Below are 18,833 nucleotides of genomic sequence, written 5' to 3' on the forward strand. Positions count from 1 at the left end.
CCACCTACACACTGCTTTTGACAAAAAGGAAAAAAGAAATTTTTCGGTGCTGTAACAGTTCAAAAAAGAGTATTAGAAGCAAAAGATCTGTAAGACTGCAAGAGTTGCAGAGATTTTTTCTGAAAAATGTTTGTCCTGAATTATAGCTGATAACATGTATTAAGCTTGCATATGCTTGTTAATGGCCTCAGATACATAATGAAGTGCGCTTTAATGAGTGGTGATGTGGGTACTGTGGTGCCACTGCAAACCAGTCAAATAAAGCTTGCTGGAGTGGAGAACAGACTGACAGAAAGCTACTAATGAAACAACTGTGTTAACCTAGATGCTTCTCCACAAGATACGAGGTTAAGTCACCCTAATCCTGTGTCCAAAATACTCCTTATTCAACCTTAAAGAAACAAAAAACTGTCTGAAAGATATTACTGTTCGTCTCAACAAGAGTAATATGCAATCCAAACTTCTTAGTTACAGGAGGAGAACATGAGGGATGATTTAGAAAGGGGCTAGATTCTTCCAGTTTTAATCTGCTGGCAGCTTTAGGAATGACTGGCAGACCTGACGAAACAGAGATGCATTGGTTTTTAAGCCTGACAAGGATGAGCAAAACTTATAAACACCATCTGCAAGATGTCCAAACTATTGGTATTGCAGAATATGTCCCTGGTTCTGCACTCAAACAGAATCTCTTGTTCCATCCTCGTAAAAGTAGTCAACTCTAAATCATTTCTGAATGTAATAAAAACAGTACAAATAAAAAAAGCACCTGGCACTTCCCTGGATAGAGGAAAGAATTTGGCATGCAGCATGATAGTGGTATTTTCATGACACTGTTTCAGGCAAACAAAGCAGCGTAACTTGCAACTTGCCCAGAAAATAAATGGCAGGATTGCCAAGAAATGGTTACTATTGCTAGCAACACAAATGATAGACAAGATATCTTCTGTGAGCTCCTAGATTGTGGTTACAATAAGAGTTTGATTTGAAGTTATATTCATAGTTAATGAAATAAAAGGATTTTGATTCAGGGGGCGGGTGGGAGAAAATGTCTCACCATCTCAGAAGTGTCTGCCAGGCCAAGCTAGAAAGCCAATTTGCTAAGTATTTGTATGCTAACTCACACTGAAGTTCTCACACCAAACTTCTCGACCACCAGTTCCCAAATTTATGCCATATGCTTGCTTGTGGTTTTGAGGTCTGTTGCTACACTGGTGACTTGGGAGGATAATTGACATCAGTAGTTTGTTGCTGTGATTCACTATTTCAGTGCTGGTTGTATGCCCTGCTTCATGTGTCACTTTATTCTGTCAAAATAAGCAGATCTTTGGCAATAGCTGTCCACACTCTGCAGTGTGATAGATCATCCTCACAGTGTGTTTTTCAGCAGTCAAGCAATATCATGATGTTATATATTTAAGTATGTTTATAAGTGTAGAAGATTCTATCAGTCTTGCAGATGTCAAGGATAAGTCACGCTGACACGGGTGGGATAACAGACCCTCTGAGGCTTGGTCACAATTAATCCTCTTTGTACATTAGATGGTGTTGTGTTTCCTTTGGGATGCTCTAAGCTGTTTCTTGAGGTGTAGACTTTCTGCTCGGTGTAGCTATTTGTATACAAATGCATCCCCATATGTTTTTCAGCCATAATGCTGGTATGTGCTGTTGATAGATCTTGGCAGCTGAGCATACAGGTCATAGAATAAGTATGTGTCAGACCTATCTGAAGAAATAACCCATGTGCAGGTGACAAAGAAATGGGTTTTGAATAAGAAAATTCAACCTACTGGTTCAATTTTTGCAAAAATCATGTATTTGTAACATGTAGCTAGATATATATAATATACATGGGCATAGTGTATATGTATGGGTACATATGAGGCCGTACAAAGCAGTATTTTCCAAAATCCGGCCTTTTAAGCACTTGCTGGCAGGGCAAGATTGTTTTGACTACTTTACAACACAGGTATCTATCTGAGCTGGTTGACTTAAGCTGCCTTTATTGTCAATGCAGATTCAGTCAGTGTAGTTAAGAGTGTATGGCAAGATTCTTCTCATCTTAGAAGAGTAACCTCTAACAGGCTGGATCAGTTTGGTGCTAGAAATGCCTGTTTCTCTTAATTGACTGGAAAGGGAGTCTCCAGTGATGAGCTCAGCTGTGTCTAAAATTAGACAGGAGGCATCCCAGCCATATTGCTGAGTTCACTGCAGATTGCTGACTAAAATTTTCCTTACGCAGTACAAATTTTAGGTCTGTGTTTTTGCTGTACTGCCTGTTGAATAGTTACTTGTGCATATGGAAAATGAAGCTAACTCACTACTAATTTTAAACAGAAGTTTTAACTTCTTGGGTTCTTTTGTTATCAAAAAACATCCCATTTGATGCATTCAGTTCCTATGAAAGGTGAAAGGCACTGCACAAACTTGGGCCCACTGGCTTTTATTTGGGACCTCAGCTGTGAAGTAAATATTTACCATGTAGCTAGCACCGATTCCTGACCAGTGTCTTCTGCTTTACCAGTTCCTAGCCATCGCTGCTATGTTGGCAATGGCACGGAGTACAGAGGGACGGCAAAGACGACCGTTTCTGGACACAGCTGTTTGCCTTGGAATTCAGACTTGCTTTACCAAGAGCTTCATGTCAACAGCGTGGAGAAAGCAGTACAGCTTGGCTTGGGCCCGTTCTCTTACTGCAGGTGAGAAAAGTTCTCATTTGCTCTGTATTTACACATGAAGAGACGGATGTATTGTGGAAGGGAGAAGGGCCAGGAATCTCTAAGCAGGTGTTATCCCTGTGTTGGGAAAGCTAGACTGACTTTAACAACCTGCCACGAGGGATGTAAATGTACAGAAGACAAGGTCTGGTAGACAGGCTAGATCAATAGCTTAGCCTGCCAAGAAAGGTTAGACATAAAATAATGTTGGAAATTCCATGTTGGTTTTTTTTTCTGGGAATTTTTTTTTCCAAATGAGACCATAGTGACTCCATAAACAACTATCCAAAAGGAGAAAGAAACACACTGTTTATTTATTACATTTTGAAATATGCAACATAAAGGAAAATATTTTCAAAAGTGAAAACTTGTTTAATAATGAAAAATAAAAGCACTGTGTTTCAATAATGTTGAAATGAAATGTTGAATTTATTTCCTGGATTTTTTCCAAAGCAAAATTATTGCAAAATAAGGTTTCACAGTGTTTCAATTTTGCTTGAACCACATATATAATAAACTACTGTTCTGCTGAAGTTTTCTGTTCAGCTATAATGAAAATAGCTTGTGGTATATTGGTCTGCACTTTCTCCTCAGTCACTTTGTATTTCTGAGGTCCTCCTGAGCTCATTGGATATTCAGAAATAAGGGAAACGTTTCCATTTAGAGAGAATCCTGGAGATGAGCAAATGCTAAAAGTGGTAAACTTTATATGCTTCTCCATAAATTACTGGTTGATGTCTCAGAACTGTGTTGGGATTTTGGTTTTTTTTTGGTTTTTTTTGCCCCCCCCCCAATGTAAATTAGACCAGTATTTCAGGAAAATCAGAATGTACTGCACTTCCTAATTTGTTTGATGATAAAAAGCATGCGTGCATGCTGAAAGTAGCTCTTCTTCTCTGTCTAACACAAACTAATAATACAAAGTTCCTACACCCTCCCTCAACCCAGATCGGCTTGTTTTCCAAGGCCTGGTCCTGATTCAAGCACTTAACTTTGAGATTTATAGTGTCCCAGCACAGCATGACATATTATCAGGCACATATTTTATGCTTTCATAAATCCTGATCCCTTCGATTTGCATCATTTAAGCACAATATTCACTTGTAGATTTGAAATGCAAAGAATAAAATGGTGTAGGAGCTGACGTGTTCATGTTCTGTAGAGCTGAGAAAAAAGCTTTTCACTTTTTTGTCAGCTTGTTACAATTTCTGGGGATGTCTCTGCTACACTATATAATCCTGCAGATATCTTCTTCTTCAAATAGTCTAATTTAGAAACATTGTTGGCGGAAGATGACTCAACTTGTGTTGCTGCTTCTGTTCTAAGAATTTGAAAATGCTTTAATCTTTTTTCTGAAGAGCAGTTAGATTAAAAAAAAATATTGAAGAACCTTAAAAGAATTGTGTTTCCAGCTCAAATTAGAATTACTGTTTATCTGGAGCCCTGAAATATCTTATTTATTTTTCTTGGCCTGGTGAAGATCTTCCTGGGTTTTCAAAATTTCCCTGTATTCTTGAAGGAGTAAACTGGGCAAATTTCTGGTTACTTAGATGGCAGTGACAAAGAAGATTAGACTGTAACATGGAGAAACTCTAATGGAGTCAAACCAAAACCTGTTTAACACCAAGGTAAAAAAGAGGCTAAACTGTGTCTGGTATTCTATTTTTTTTCCCTTTCTGAGGAAAACAATATTTTCTTGAGGTAGTCTTTCATCTCCTTAGACTCTCCAGGGAATGTGAACCTGATCTTCTCAAATTCATTTTAGCTAGCTATTTTTGTTTTGGATTTTCTAAAAATCTACCTGTGTTGGAATTTCCTTGCTTAAAAAAAATCATCTGAAAAAAGGAATCTCTCCCATGGGATTTCATTCTGAAAATAGCTGAGCTGATATCTTTTAAACTGCTTCAGTGTAGGTTGTATTTAAACCATGTGAACATGTTCATGCATCCAAATAATTGTAGGCAAATTTTACAGGTGCTTACTCATGTATCTGTATTTCAGGTCCCAGAGAACCTTAGACTTGGTTAGCTTTAAGCATGAAGATGCTGCTGAAAGGCTGCTCACCCATGTAGGGGTTAGCAGGTGCTTCAGCGCTTGGTCAGATGGCTCAAAACCTGAGCGTCCTCTCTGTCCTCTGCACGGTGCAAGAGGAAAAAGCAGAAAACCTCTGGGGAGCTTGGAACAACACTGTGGTTAATGCTTGTAATTCACTCTCCCCCTGAATTAATTAGAAATCCAGATGATGATGAGAAGCCATGGTGTTACATCATGAAGGACAACAGTTTGTCTTGGGAGTATTGTGATGTTCCATCTTGTGGTATGTAAAGACTCTCTTTAAATCCATGTTATGAATGAATGAAGAAGGATTTATTGATACTAGGACAAGCTTTCACTGTGTAATTTTGAATGTTCTACTGTTCCCAAGAGTGTTGAGTCTTTTACTGTTTGCAGTAAATCAAATGACAACAACTAGCTTCTTTTGCATTTTTTTGAGTTGTGATAAAATCCATGATTTTTGCCCTGAAATACTGTATTACAGCAGTGTCAAACTACTGCTTTCAGTCAAAATCATCCCAATATAATAAAATTTTCCACTAGAACATGCAAGGCGTCAGAAATGATTGATGCTTTGGTACAAATTATCATCACTCAGGGAATTACGGGCCCAGAGAAGAGAGTGGGCCTCTGTGAGCAATTAGATTACGGGATCCTGAAGATGTGTAAGACATAGTATTTAATATCTAAGCTAAAGATCCTGTTCTTCTGCTAAATTAATACTTAACTGTTGTTAATACTGAAGCTGACCCTTAGAACAGAGTTGTAATCTGAAAAGTCAGTTTATAAAGTGGTCCTTTTATTTCCCCTTTATGGTTCTAATGCATTTGATAGATGACATTAACATAAGTGTCCCAGTCCTTGCTATTGGAACAGCAAAACTTGGTCCAGAATCCAAAAATAAAAGTGTGATGTATCATGCATTTTGTTGTGCCTCCTCTGGTAGAGAAGGTTATATTTGTACTGGTAAATGAAACAGTGTCCAGGAATAGTCACAGGTGGATTTAATTTACACTAGGACATGTGTAGCCAGTGTTGGGAACGGGCATAGCTTTCAGTCTTGCAGGTCTCCTGAGGAACTGAAGGAGACTGAGTTGTATGTGAATGTTTATGATAATTTAACAAACTTTTCTTTTAAAGACTCCTATAAAAGTTCCAATTCTGAGAAATCACAAGCATTTATATCTGACATCATATTCCTTTATATCTCAGCAAGCAGGGAAAGGAGGCCATCAGTTCCAGACAAAGAAGACAGTTCTGTGGTTACCAGAAGACCGTGTGGGAGAAGACACAAAAAAAGAAGTTTTGTGAGACCTAGGATTGTTGGGGGATCTTTATCTCTGCCTGGATCTCATCCCTGGACAGCAGCTATTTATATTGGAGACAGTTTCTGCGGTGGAAGCCTTATTCAGACTTGCTGGGTTGTGTCGGCAGCACACTGCTTTGCTAACAGGTAAATTCCCCAGTTAGTTTGACAATAGGCCCTCTCCTCCTCATGGTCACCGTCTGCTGTGACTCACAACAAACTTGAACTGAAATGAGTACGAAAGAAGACGAGATTATAAAAAGCTGATGTTTCAGAAGGAGTTTCTGGCAATTTGAATGCCGTTCACAAGCTAACAAATAGCCCGGAGTCCTATCATCTCATAAGCCCTTATCTTGTTCCTTAAGAAGTCTCAAAGATGCTAAATGACCTCAGTGAAAGAATAAGGCAGTGCTGAGCCGGGCATAGAATGGGAGCTTGCATGTGCAGGCATATCAGTATTTATCTGCTTCCCAGTTACCATTTTGAACATTTATGCCTGCTTTGAGATGTAACAGAGATGACTATACTCACTGCTGTGTTTTATTCAAAAAAGCTGAGGCAGCCAAGCGAGGATTTATTAGAGACAATAAATTACTGTTGGTTGACACAAATAGAGTGGGCTGAGCTTTACAAAAAGCCAAAGAGAAGAACCAAACTGTTAAATTTTTGAGGCTGATTTCCTTGAGAGGTGTCTTGGGGTTTTGGAGTTTTTTTGTCCTCCAGCTATGGGCCACTGGAGAAAATATTGACTATAGAATGTTCTTACTTTATTCTAAATATTTCATATTCTGCAAATGCTGAACACTTTTGCTGCTTTCAGTTTAATCACACTGACGGGAGAAATATTACATCATTTCATGCCCATTGTTCCTTTGCATAGTAAAGAAGCCAAGAGAAACAGAAAGCCCCGTGCCAGAATACATACGCTGATAGCTTGTAGAGCTAATAATACCGTTGTGAATGCTGCACTGAAGCATTTGCTGCTCAAGCCACAAAGCATTTGTTTTTCAAATGTTGTGAAATAGCTACTAACTTTGGCAGCTATTCAGGACATTTCCACCCACTTCCAGCTGGTGGTTTGGTACATACAGATTTTCCATAATTGCCGCATTGTAATTCGCAGTCTTCCATATGTTGAGTACCTCTGAGTTAGCTACAATTTCAACTGTTTTCCGCTAGGCGACAATAGATACCTGTGCAGCTAACCTTTCTTTTTTTTTCCTGTAACCCCTTGTGTTTTGTTTTCCCAAATGAACCACCTGTAAGCCATAGTAGAACCATTCAGTGCCTTTAAAATCTATCCTAAATACTGTCACAGAAAGCAAACTTCCACTCTGTTTTACAGGCCCAAAATCTGATTTTCAAAGGAGTTGCTTTAACACTGCAAGAACACTGAGAAAATCCTAGCCTTACGTATTGATCAAAGAGTATTTTCTTGTCTTCTTGTTTTCCAGTCACAGAAAGATAAACTTTGTGCTTTGCTTCATTAATTATAAGCATAGTTCTTGTTGCAGGGTAGCTGCCGGCTCTCTGCATTGTAATTAGCCAGAATCCCTCTCATCTGAGTACATCACTGTTCATCATTGCTTCATGCTTGGTACTGGAGAATACTCCACAGTGCTTTTGTAGCTGATGGGCGCTACTGATCCACAGAAGCACACCTGGGGAAACTGCAGTGATGTTGACCACTCTGCATCCATGTGTGATGCCTGACAGCAGATATTTTCTACTCCTGTATTGGATAACAGAACACACGAGCGCTCTGAAGTTGAAGAGACGTGTGAACTAAATTCATTGTAGACTCACGCATGCACAGATCAAATTGGTTTTAAAGCAAGCATGAAATTTTAATTCCATTGCTTTCAAAGCTAGAGAATCTATTGTCTTTCCAAACACTTCCTGATTATTCCCAAGTGTCCCTTTCTTCCCAGCTGTTGCACTGGTTCTTATTAGTTGTCTGTCCTAGAACACTGGCTATGAGAGAACCATGTTTTTTTTAAAGTAAACAATCAATGGCTGAAAAAGTTGATGTGAATTACAAAAACTGTATTCTCCTCTGAGTGTGGTTTTTCCCATTAGATCAGTGTGCTCTTGGGACCTTCCTCCACTAAGGTGCTTTTGGCTCTAGACAACAGATTTAACAGAGATCAATCTAATCTCAGAGCAGAAGTGGTGATAGCTCTTAAGTGGAAGCTACCCAGATGTTCCTGAGTTGTTTGTCTGACAGCACCTTTGAAATCTTGATCCACGCCAGTAATATTTTAAGAGCCTGGTTTCGCAGAGAAAGGAGATATCCACTACTGACTCGTCTTTTGGTCCCTCACTTCTTCCTCAGTAATTTTTGTACTCATTGGCAAAGTCTGGTTGAAGTTGACTCAGTTAAGTTTCCAGAGCAAGAAGTGCTTGCAGTCCATGAACATGTTAGCCAGACAGCAGCTGGCCAGCAGTGCCTGTGCTTTCTTTTTATTTCTGTTAAGGATCAGCAGCCTTTAATTAGGCTAATCAGGACCCACAGAGCCTGGGGCTCGCTGTAGCATCAGTCTTCTTTTCCCTGGCCCACAGTAGGTAGGAAGCCTGGGAAACAGGTCAAGGCATTATGAGATGGTAAATAGTGGATGTGGTGGGGAGCTGAGGTTATATACAGTTCGTGGGACACACAGCTATTGGAAATTAGGTTTGGTTTGACCTGCTAATCACAGAATTGCTTGTTCTGTCTTTTGTATTACAGTCCACTAACGTCCACTATTACGGTAGTTCTGGGTCAGCACATATTTAATAAAACAACGGACGTAACACAAACATTTGAAATAGAAAAATACATATTGCATCCTCAGTATTCAGTGTTCAACCCTACTGATCATGACATTGGTGAGTGGTTTTGTTCTTACAGTTTTATTTTCTGTTTTCTCAACTTAGTTTCAAGTTTTGATGATATGTCAAAAACTGCTTTCATAGTGGAAAATTTATAGGCATTAGGAGAGGCTTTTGAGCACAGAGGGTTCTTAGTTCTACCAGAGTTATAACAGCATCTGAAAACTAGACAAACTCAGATAAGAAATACATTGCAAATTTTAAATAATTATGATAATTAGCCTTTGGAGCAATTTACCTAGATGTATGGCAGATTCATCATAACTTGAAGTCTTTGTGGGATTAGGCATTTTTTCCACTGAAGGAGAAACTGTGGGCTTGATGCAGGAATTACTTGGTAAAATTCTATTGTCTGTATTGTATAGAGGATCTGACTAGATGAACATAATAGCCCCATCTGCTCTGAAAATCTGTTATTAAGGATCATTTTTTACACTGAGATAGATTGAAATATCAGTCAAAAGTTAAATGCCCTGCTGATTGACCTCATAATATGAGTCAGAATGACAATGGAACAGGAGCTCCTCTTTTTCTGATCTGTTCCTGTGGAAGGCGGCACCTCACTCTGGAGTACCAAGCTGTGGAGTGCTTTGTCTATGAGACTGTGTAACAGCTTGGCATCGGGGATATTTTAGGTCAGGCATGTACTGGCTTTTTGGCTCCCAGATGATAAATATTTTTGACTATGTGAAAAACCCCATTCAGATTCTGTGTTGGTGGGAGCTCTGTCACAACGTACCAGGAGGCAAACTGGATTTGGGGTATTACTCTGCTCTGAAATATCCTGGTGTAAACCACCATTGGCACTTTAAGATCTCGTAATTTTATGAATTACCCTGAAATTTGGCATGCCTCACTGATGTGCAGTGTCCAAATCTGCGGTCAGCTGAGCATGCAGTTCCTAAGACTTGCCCCACTGCAAGCAAACAAGCAGACAGAAACCAGGGGAGGGGGAAGATGTCGGTGCATGTTCTGCCCGGTTGGTGATTTCTACCGATGCAACAGAAGAGTTATTTCCTGCTGAAAACACTTTTCTGAAGGAAACAAACTACCACAAGAGTGATTGCTGGAAGTCTGGGGGGATTCAGAAACATGTGGAGTTGGTGGGGAAGAGGAGGAAGGCGAGGAAGAGCAAGCTGCTGAGCGTTGGAGAGCGGTTTGTGTGGGCTTCTCAGCCTGCGAGATGCTCTTTATGTGTTCCGCAAAAGCCAAAAAAAGTAGTCAGTAGAGAAAGCAGACTATCCAGCGGGATCTCTTGCTTTCCACGCAGCTGTGCTCAGAAAACCTGAAGCTTCCAAAAGCTTGATGTGAAGCTTTTATAGGTGCGTCCGTGTTACCTCAGCTCTGTCCTCTTTGAGTAGTGTGTCCAAACCCAACAAGCTGCCCTTGTTACACCAAGCACAAAGCCCACTCTGTTGCTCTACAGTGAAAGACAGGGGGATTGCTACAGTTTTTGCTACTTTTGACATCTTCTGTCAGTATCAAACTCATGATTCTGCACAGCTCTATTTACACTGTTTTCAGCCCCATGAGGGAATAGTAAGGGTTGTGTAGGTTGTGTAATTCTTTGTATCTTTCAGAAGCTTGGTATTGAAATATCCTGGGTTTTTTCCTCAGTTTTCAAGATCTTGAATTTTGCTGAACTCAGTGATAACACAGAGAGCAAAATACACCAGCTCTTGCAGCAATTAATTTTTATAATCAAACTGGAATTAGGCAGGTGGCCAGACTTTCAGAAGCAGTGAGCACTTGCACATCCCACTTATTTCAGATGAAAGTTGTGGATATGTCACTGTTATTTAACTTTAAGGTGGGAGGAGACATACATATTTTCCATCTTCCCTCTTCTCTACAAAGGCAGTGAGGAAAAATCTGCTCAGTGAGCGGAGCATAAAAAAAGTATTCCCACAAGGGGAGTAGCTGAATGTTTCAGCCTTCAATTTGCTGTGAAATCAGGTGCTGTTGAGATGAGTCTGTCTGTCTTTGATTGAAATATCTTAATTAAGAGAGGCTTAGGGGACAATTAAAGGTGTATCTGAGACCCATTGCTGCCAATCCCATTAAAGAAAGGGAACAGTCATTTTACTCCTCCTATATTTTCTTTTCTGCAGCTTTGATTAAGCTGAAGAAGAATGGCCAACGTTGTGCCGTCAAGTCCCAGTTTGTTCAGCCCATCTGCTTGCCGGAAAGTGACACCATTTTCTCTGATCAGTTCAAATGTCAGATTTGTGGATGGGGACACAAGCATGAGAGTGAGTAAAATGAGAATTGGTATCTGTAGAAAAAACCTGATTATAATTAAAACATAATACTCAAGTATATGTTAGTTTGGTAAAATATTTTCCAAGGGACTTCTTGTGGGATTCTTTTTGCCTGCTTTTAGATGTTTACAACATTTACATCTGAAATAATCATCCTGAACTTCCTTTATAGTCCTTGGAATTTGGAGTGTGGTCCCTTGACCAAATGTTTTCCTCTGTTTTTATGATAAGATGAGCTGTGAGCTAGCTAGATCTCTGTGGACAGGGAGGGGAGCAAGTAGCTTAGTTGTAGGTGACAAGAACTTGACACCTTAGTGGAGTGAATCCTACCCCTGATTTCTCAAGGTAGGTATCAAAGACTGCAAATCGAACACAATTTACTTGTCTGTGATGGAGGAAATGTTTACTTTCACCAGCAAGAAATGTTGAAAACATCTGTAGGAGAGAGCCAGATAGACTTTGGGCTAAGAAGTGCATCCTTTCAGATGACAAATTTCAGGATTATGAGGCTTGGCCATGCTGCTTTGATGTGGAGATAGCAGAGAGCTATGCAGGTAGATGAGAAGGATGGGGGAGTTGGCTGCCTCATTTTTGTAAGAGATTTAGCATAAGAGAATGTTGTCCTGGTCTACATGTGTAGTCTAAAGGTGAAAAGAGGTAATGGAGCCTTTCATAAATTAATGATTTAATATTACATCAGGAAAGAGGAGAGGACAGGAGTACTGGGGAAGTGTTCCTGAGTCTCTAGGAAATGAGAGAACCCAAACTGGATTAATGTCTGGACATAGCATACTGTTATTTTAAAAGGCATGGAGTCTGACTGGAGGAGCAGAAACTGATCTGATCACTAGAAAAATTATTATCTTTTAAAAAGATCCACAACACAAATATGACTGAGAGGTGTTAAGTGTGTATATGTTGTAATGTGCATGTATTTCAATGTTACACTCTTCACATTCTATAAAATTTCTTTTCCTCTCTGGGATTTTTTTTAAGATATATCTGGTTATTCAAATGTCCTGCAAGAAGCACTGACTCCAATTATTCCTGAGGAGAAGTGCAGAAGCCCTGAAATTTATGGAACAGAAATCACTGAAAATATGTTCTGTGCTGGCTACCTTGATAGCAGATCTGATGCTTGTCAGGTAATGTTGTGAGTTATTTCTAGGCAGAGAATATAAATATATATTATCTCCAGAAATGTTGCAGTGTTACAGTGCTTACTTTTGACATTATGGTGTTCCTAAAGAGAGGAAATGTTCCTAAAGAAAAGAAACTTCTGTGACTGCACTCTCTGCTTCCACCTTCATTTTTTGATCTGTTCAAGGTCAATTAAGTTCTACCGAAGGGCAAAAAACCTTCAGGGTATTTTATTCCCTCCTAGCTTCATGAAAGGCAGTGGCTATGCACTGGAGGGTGAGTCACTTCTTTAACTCCTGGCTGAGCTTTCGGCGCGATGGCAGCGGTTTGCTGGCCCGCTGGCAGGGGTGCACTGGCAGGCCGGCCAGCACATGCCGGCATGGAGCCAAATCGCTGAGTTGCCGCCTCTTGCCCGAATAGAAACAAGGACATCTGGGCAGGAGGTTGGGAGCCATGGGGAGGTTTGGAGGAGGAAGGAGCTGAGGTTACTATAGTGGATGGGATTTAATGATGTAGAGTATCAGTCAATTGGAAGCTGTGTTTCATGACTTCAGTCCCTCATGGAATGACCTCATGCTCTTACTACTTTGCATCTCTTTTTGAGTTATGTCACACTCTGGCTCTGAATGAGGGTGCAGAATTGTTTTGGTGATAGTTGAGACTGTTTTTTAAATGAAGGATCAGATTATTCCTTAGCTAAACCTTCAGATTTTATCTTCAGTTCATTTTGAAGGAGGAGAGTTATGCTCTATTAACATAAATTTGGGATCAGGCAGCAAACAGCTAGTAGTTGGCAGTGAGATTAAGTAAAGCAAATAATATAATGTCTTCTGCATGCTGGAACCCCTATAGTGATCACAAAAGTGTCCAAAGAAAGGTGTCAAGAATGAAATGGCAGCAGCTGGCAGTGGCTCAGTGTTTCTAAGCCAGGGCTGAGAACTGATGGTACTTGTTGGCTGCAAGCGTTCGTACCAGCCAAAGAACTAGAAACTACCTCGCTCGCTCAGTTTTCCTTGACTTACCCAGCAAGTGCAAATACAAGACGCAGCATTCTAGCTCGTTCTTACTCCCTGCCGTGGAACGCCAGAGTTGATCAGGAATGACAGGGAGAAAGAAGAAACTGGATGGAAGGAGAGAGGAGCTGCACAAAGACAGGCGCTCCGGAGAGCTGCAAAGTCTGAGAAACAGTGATTTGGAGTCACAGATGTTGCTGAAGAACAGTGTTCATGAACTGAAAACATTATCAGTGAATCAATAATTCATTTTTTTTCCTGTTAGTAGACTTGTAGCGTGGTCTAAGGAGAAATAGTGTAGACCTCTTAATTTCACAACGAAAGTGGCTGACCTCTGAGTTTTCTGTGTACGCTTAGGAAATGAAACTACAAACCATCTGCTGTGTATAAAAATATTTCAAGATCAAGAAAAAACAAGTAGATGATATGTTCTGCTTGATTAATTTTTAAAGATTTTCTTGGAAATTATTATTTTTTTTAATCAGTGCACTGATACCAAAGTTATGAGGAGGAAATTGATTTCAGATACCAGACTTCCCTTCATGTCCCTCATTTATCACAGAAATTTCCAAGTACAAAGGAAGCACAATTTTCCTACCTACTTTGCCCTCAAGGGATTTTCTTTTTAAATAGGAAAAGTATATTTCTCCTTAGTCTTAATTAACTAGAGTCATGGCATCTTTCACCAGTACTGGTTAAGTCACATTTTTCTTTTAATTTCTAACATTTTTGTTTCTGCAGAAAGTCAGTCTAAGAGTAATAATAATAAAAAACCCTTTCCCGAATGCTTGCAAGATTTTAAATAAAATGAAATGTTCCAAATTAAACCTCCTTGTAGTCTGTCATCAGACATTAGTTTGGTCTTATTTTTGGTTTATGGTTTTAGTAAGAGGGTAAATGCTCAGTAGCATCAAATTCAACAGAGGCAAACACCCCATACGCCACATAAAATTATAGCATCCCACAGTCATATGGAAAAGTCTGTATGTGTGCAACACCTTTCTTTGAGAACTTCCATGATCTCTGGTGGTTGCAGTAAACTGCATTGAGAAACTCTCCAAATATTCTCTGCCTTGTGTAATCCGCCTGTGCAGAGGCCGTCTTACAACGTCGTGCAAGCCTCAAAGACTTGCTTGCTCCCATTGGAAGTGACCCAAATCAACTGTGCTCTTCAGCAGGTGTCTGGATCTAAAAGAATTTCATTTTTTTAAACAAAATCTGATATTTCCATACTTCCGTGCAATGTGGAATTAAAAAACCTCACCATCATATTAGAGGTGCGTATGACTAGAGAGTCATAGAATCATAGAATGGTTTGGGTTGGAAGGGACCTTAAAGATCATCTAGTTCCAATCCCCCTGCCGTGAGCAGGGACAACTTCCACTAGACCAGGTTGCTCAGAGCTCCATCCAACCACTGCTTCCATATTACTTTTTTTTTGTTTAAATCTCACATGCAAAAAATCTGAATTTAGGACTTTCCCAAACTGATCTTTTTTCTGACTGCTTTCTATAAAATTAGATAATCTTTCCTTACTTTCAACACAGGGAGATTCTGGTGGACCTCTGGCCTGTGAGAAAGATGAAGTCTCTTACCTCTATGGAATTATCAGCTGGGGAGACGGCTGTGGCAGAGTCAACAAACCTGGAGTATATACACGAATGACAAACTATGTAAACTGGATTAATGAGAAAATAGCCCCCCGAAAAAGTAGCTGAAGATTTAAGCATGCTAACATTTGAAGCAGAGTTCAGAAGTCTTTCTGTTTTATTAAAGCGGCATATTTTATTCTAAGTTGGTATGAACACTGTCATGGTAATTCGTAGCAATTACAAACCAGACCACCAAAAGTAGGCCTAAACCACCTGATGTCAGCATGCTTGATCTAGAAATTTAGGGCTGTGGATAGCTCAGCGTATGGCATTGTCTGTATTTGGCTTAATAAAGCAAACATGTTGAGAGAGTCTACCAAAATCTACAACTCTTTGTCTGCTTGGTGGATTACATAAAAAGTTATTTGAATGTTTTTGTACAGTTTCTCGTGGAGCTGTCAACCCCCAAACCAACCCATAACAACAGTGTCCTTGTATTCTCAGATGAGATACATAAATAAACAGGAGAAGCACCAAAAATTAAATTCCCTCCCTGTCAGAAGTGATCTCTCGAAGTTCAGGATGAGACACCAATAGAGCAACATAGGTGACGCTGCTCCTCAGCTAACTGCAGCAAACCAGTTCTGGGGAAAAAACAGAGGGTTGAGGTTTAGATTCAACCAAATATGTAAGCAGATTTTTATGTTCCCCTGACATAAAATTAGGAACATGCTGCAGAGCTCTGCTGAATCTGGTGTGCAATTTTCCAGCAAGGTTAATGCAAAACTTCTTGAGACCACAAAGTTTCTTGCTTAAAGATGTTGCAAGTCAGTGCATCTGACTTCAGGCCGATGCAGTTAGGACCTTTTGCAGACTGTGAGCCGCTCCTCACCCTGAGGACAGCAGTGGAAATACTTCACCTTGATGATAAATGCCTAAACGTTTCTTAAATTTGACAGTGTTTTGAAAAAGTCTTAGATTTTGTACCAACAAGTTGTTCAACTGTTTAGACAATTCAGAAAGGAGGTTTCTGTTAACAGATTTTCAAACTGGGCGGCTTGGGGAGAAGCTTGGTATTTTCCTGAGGAGTTTGGTGATATCGTAAACCACAGGGTTTGCTGTCATGGTCTGTGGAATTGTTATGGGAACAATCAAGGAAATTATTACGATATATAGCTGTTTAGAGGCTGTGGACTCAGCTGTGTAAGCAAAAAAGGCAGAAAATGATTCAACAAAAAAGATTTAGTCTGATAGAGACGAATGGAAGATTACAAAATTTTTTTTTAAACACAAGGAACCTTTAGCCATGTCAGATGTGTACATTTGGAAGTGTTGATGTGAAATGTATTTCTTCTCTGATAGTGAACATTTCTGAATTCTCTTAAGTGTTTCAAGCAAAGCTATTCTTTAAGATACAGGATTTGAAAGTGGTGCCTAGATACTCAGATATGTGTTCTGTTTTACAGTACTGGCAGTGTCTGCATGGGTTTCTTAGCTGTAGTGAATGATTTCTGCAGTTAAATCTTTTAAGGAAAAATAACCAAAACCTGAATTTGTGTAAGTACAAATATATAAAAATGTGAATCTAGATAAACTATGTAAACTGTTTAATAAAAATGTTTATCCTCTGTTTCTTGGACTTAGTCTGTTATGTGTAAAGTTCCAGTTAAATAATTGAATCTCTCTGTAGGTTCTTTAACGGGTTGAGAGCTGGTACAAAATGAAGTAACACTTTCCTGTGCTGGAAGGCTTCTGAAAAGCTACACATAAAGATCCATTTCAGCTGGTGGTGCTCCCAGTTATATGCAAGTGTCGCACAAAATTTCCAGTAGACAGATGTAAGAGCTTAGATACGATATAAATACTCTGAATACTAAGATCAAAGTCTGTAGTTTGTTTTTCTAAAGCAGTAAACACTAGCTTGAGAAACTAAGATCCACCTCTGGGGTCTTGACTCCTAAACAAGGTGCAGACTCTTGTTGCCTGGGTTTCCCCTTCCTGGCCATTTGCAGTATGAGTTTGGCTTGCTTAACTCCATGAAACGAAAGCGACTGTGGAACAAGACTAACTGTACCTGCTGCTGAAAGACAACTACTGAATCCACATGAAGGGAACTACTTACTCTTCTTCAGAAGGGACTCACTGGGAACAGGTTTCCACACAAAGCTTATGCCATTCTCAATAGGCATATTTGTTCTGTTTCACTTCAGTTTCACTTTGAAATTGATGTCCATCCACACTGCATGCTTTTAATCTAGTGGTTTGGTGTTATACATATTTTCTCAGTCTTCTTTTGCTATAAAGAATTATAGAATGGTTCTAGTTCCAGCCCCCCCGCCATGGACAGGGACACCTTCCACCAGACCAGGCTGCTCAAAGCCCCATCCAACCTGGCCTTGAACACTGCCAGGAAGAGGGCAGCCACAGCTTCTCTGGGCAACATGTGCCAGGGCCTCAACACCCTCACAGTGAAGAATTTCTTTCTTATATCTAATCTAAATCTACCTTCTTGTAGTTTACAGCCATTACCCCTTGTCCTATCACTACATGCCCTTGTAAAAAGTCCCTCTCCATCGTTCTTGCAGCCCCGCTTCAGGTACTGGAAGGCCGCTTTAAGGTCTCCCCAGAGCCTTCTCTTCTCCAGGCTGAACAGCACCAATTCTCTCAGCCTTTCTTCACAGGAGAGGTGTTCCAGCCCTCGGATACATTTTGTGGCCTCCTCGGGCCCTGCTCCAACAGGTCCATGTCTGTCCTGTGCTGAAGAAGCTGGCTGTTTGATAGGAAAGTTGTTAGACTGGTGTTTCTGATAATTTCTGTGGAGTTTTTTAGCTGTCCTGTTTTCAGAATGTATGCTGTTTACATCAATATATAGCAATACCAATTCAATAAATAAAATATATTTTTTAAATACACTGAATGTTCACGCAAGAAGCAGTCTATTTCTGCTCTCAAAGGTCTAAATGACAAATCTTCAGACGATACTGTCATGCTTCAAACGCTAAAATGAATTTGTGACTTTCAAAGCAGCCTGTTTGTCCACTGTTACTGCATTGATCTGGTGTAACCAAATTTCATCATGTGAGCATCTGGTGTATGGTGACTATGCCTGTATTAAATCCACAAACCTAGACTAGGAGTGGCAAGGACATGTCCAGGTTAAGCGAGAGGTCCTTGCCTGACCTCCCACACCCCTGACATCACCACATTCCTATGGGGAGCTCCAACACCGCCTACCTCCTGCCTTGTGGTTGAGCACGACCCCGTGGAAACTCACCCTCTGTATTCTTCTCCTCTCTTCAAGGGCTTATGGCTTTGGTTAAAATGAAAATCTGTCTTAAATTTACTAGTGAAATTTTATCTGATATTTTTTTCCCAACATCTCTGAACTGAATTAGAATGCAGAGCCACTTGAACAAACAAGTCCCTAACTCATTATAAAACACACTTAAAGACGGTTTTATTAAATTATATGTTATTCCATGCAAACTGACCGATTCAGAGGGAAGAAATAAACGCAAACATCTAAAACCCCCTCCTGTTATGCTATTGAAATAAAAATGTGCTGTGGTGCTGTTCAAAAAAGGCTGAAGAACTAATTACTGCCAAATAAGATGCAGTAGGAGTATTTTTAGAATAATGGACTCTAATTACTCCATCGCTCGTTGAAATAAATCTGAGGACATCATTAACACATCTTCTTCTATTAATTGTAGCTGCTCGGGGTTTGGTGTAAGTGGGCTGTTGTCTTGTGACAGTTGCTTCGCACAGCAAAAATAAAAAAAAAAAAAAAAAAGCCGAGTATTTTTATCCGGGGTGGTTGGCTGCACGCCTGCTGGGAGCCAAGGGAGCGCTAATTACAGTTCTGTAAAGAGAAATCTGGG

The 18,833-nt window shown here is 39.9% G+C and overlaps 1 protein-coding gene across 3 annotated transcripts in view; it reads left to right on the forward strand.

Annotated features, from left to right (window-relative positions):
- HGFAC (HGF activator) overlaps positions 1 to 16,584 on the forward strand; it is a 43,462-nt gene extending 26,878 nt beyond the window's left edge. For all 3 annotated transcript variants that reach the window (XM_009940915.2, XM_075420421.1, XM_075420422.1), the window contains 7 exons: positions 2,522 to 2,696; positions 4,946 to 5,031; positions 5,982 to 6,222; positions 8,804 to 8,943; positions 11,058 to 11,198; positions 12,204 to 12,352; positions 14,908 to 16,584. In XM_009940915.2, the coding sequence (XP_009939217.1) occupies positions 2,522 to 2,696; positions 4,946 to 5,031; positions 5,982 to 6,222; positions 8,804 to 8,943; positions 11,058 to 11,198; positions 12,204 to 12,352; positions 14,908 to 15,078 (1,103 nt within the window). In that variant the 3' untranslated portion in view covers positions 15,079 to 16,584. The remainder of the gene's footprint in view (positions 1 to 2,521; positions 2,697 to 4,945; positions 5,032 to 5,981; positions 6,223 to 8,803; positions 8,944 to 11,057; positions 11,199 to 12,203; positions 12,353 to 14,907) is intronic.
- The last annotated feature ends 2,249 nt before the right edge of the window (positions 16,585 to 18,833 follow it).

This window comes from Opisthocomus hoazin, chromosome 5, assembly GCF_030867145.1.
Source record: "Opisthocomus hoazin isolate bOpiHoa1 chromosome 5, bOpiHoa1.hap1, whole genome shotgun sequence".
Classification (NCBI taxonomy): domain Eukaryota; kingdom Metazoa; phylum Chordata; class Aves; order Opisthocomiformes; family Opisthocomidae; genus Opisthocomus; species Opisthocomus hoazin.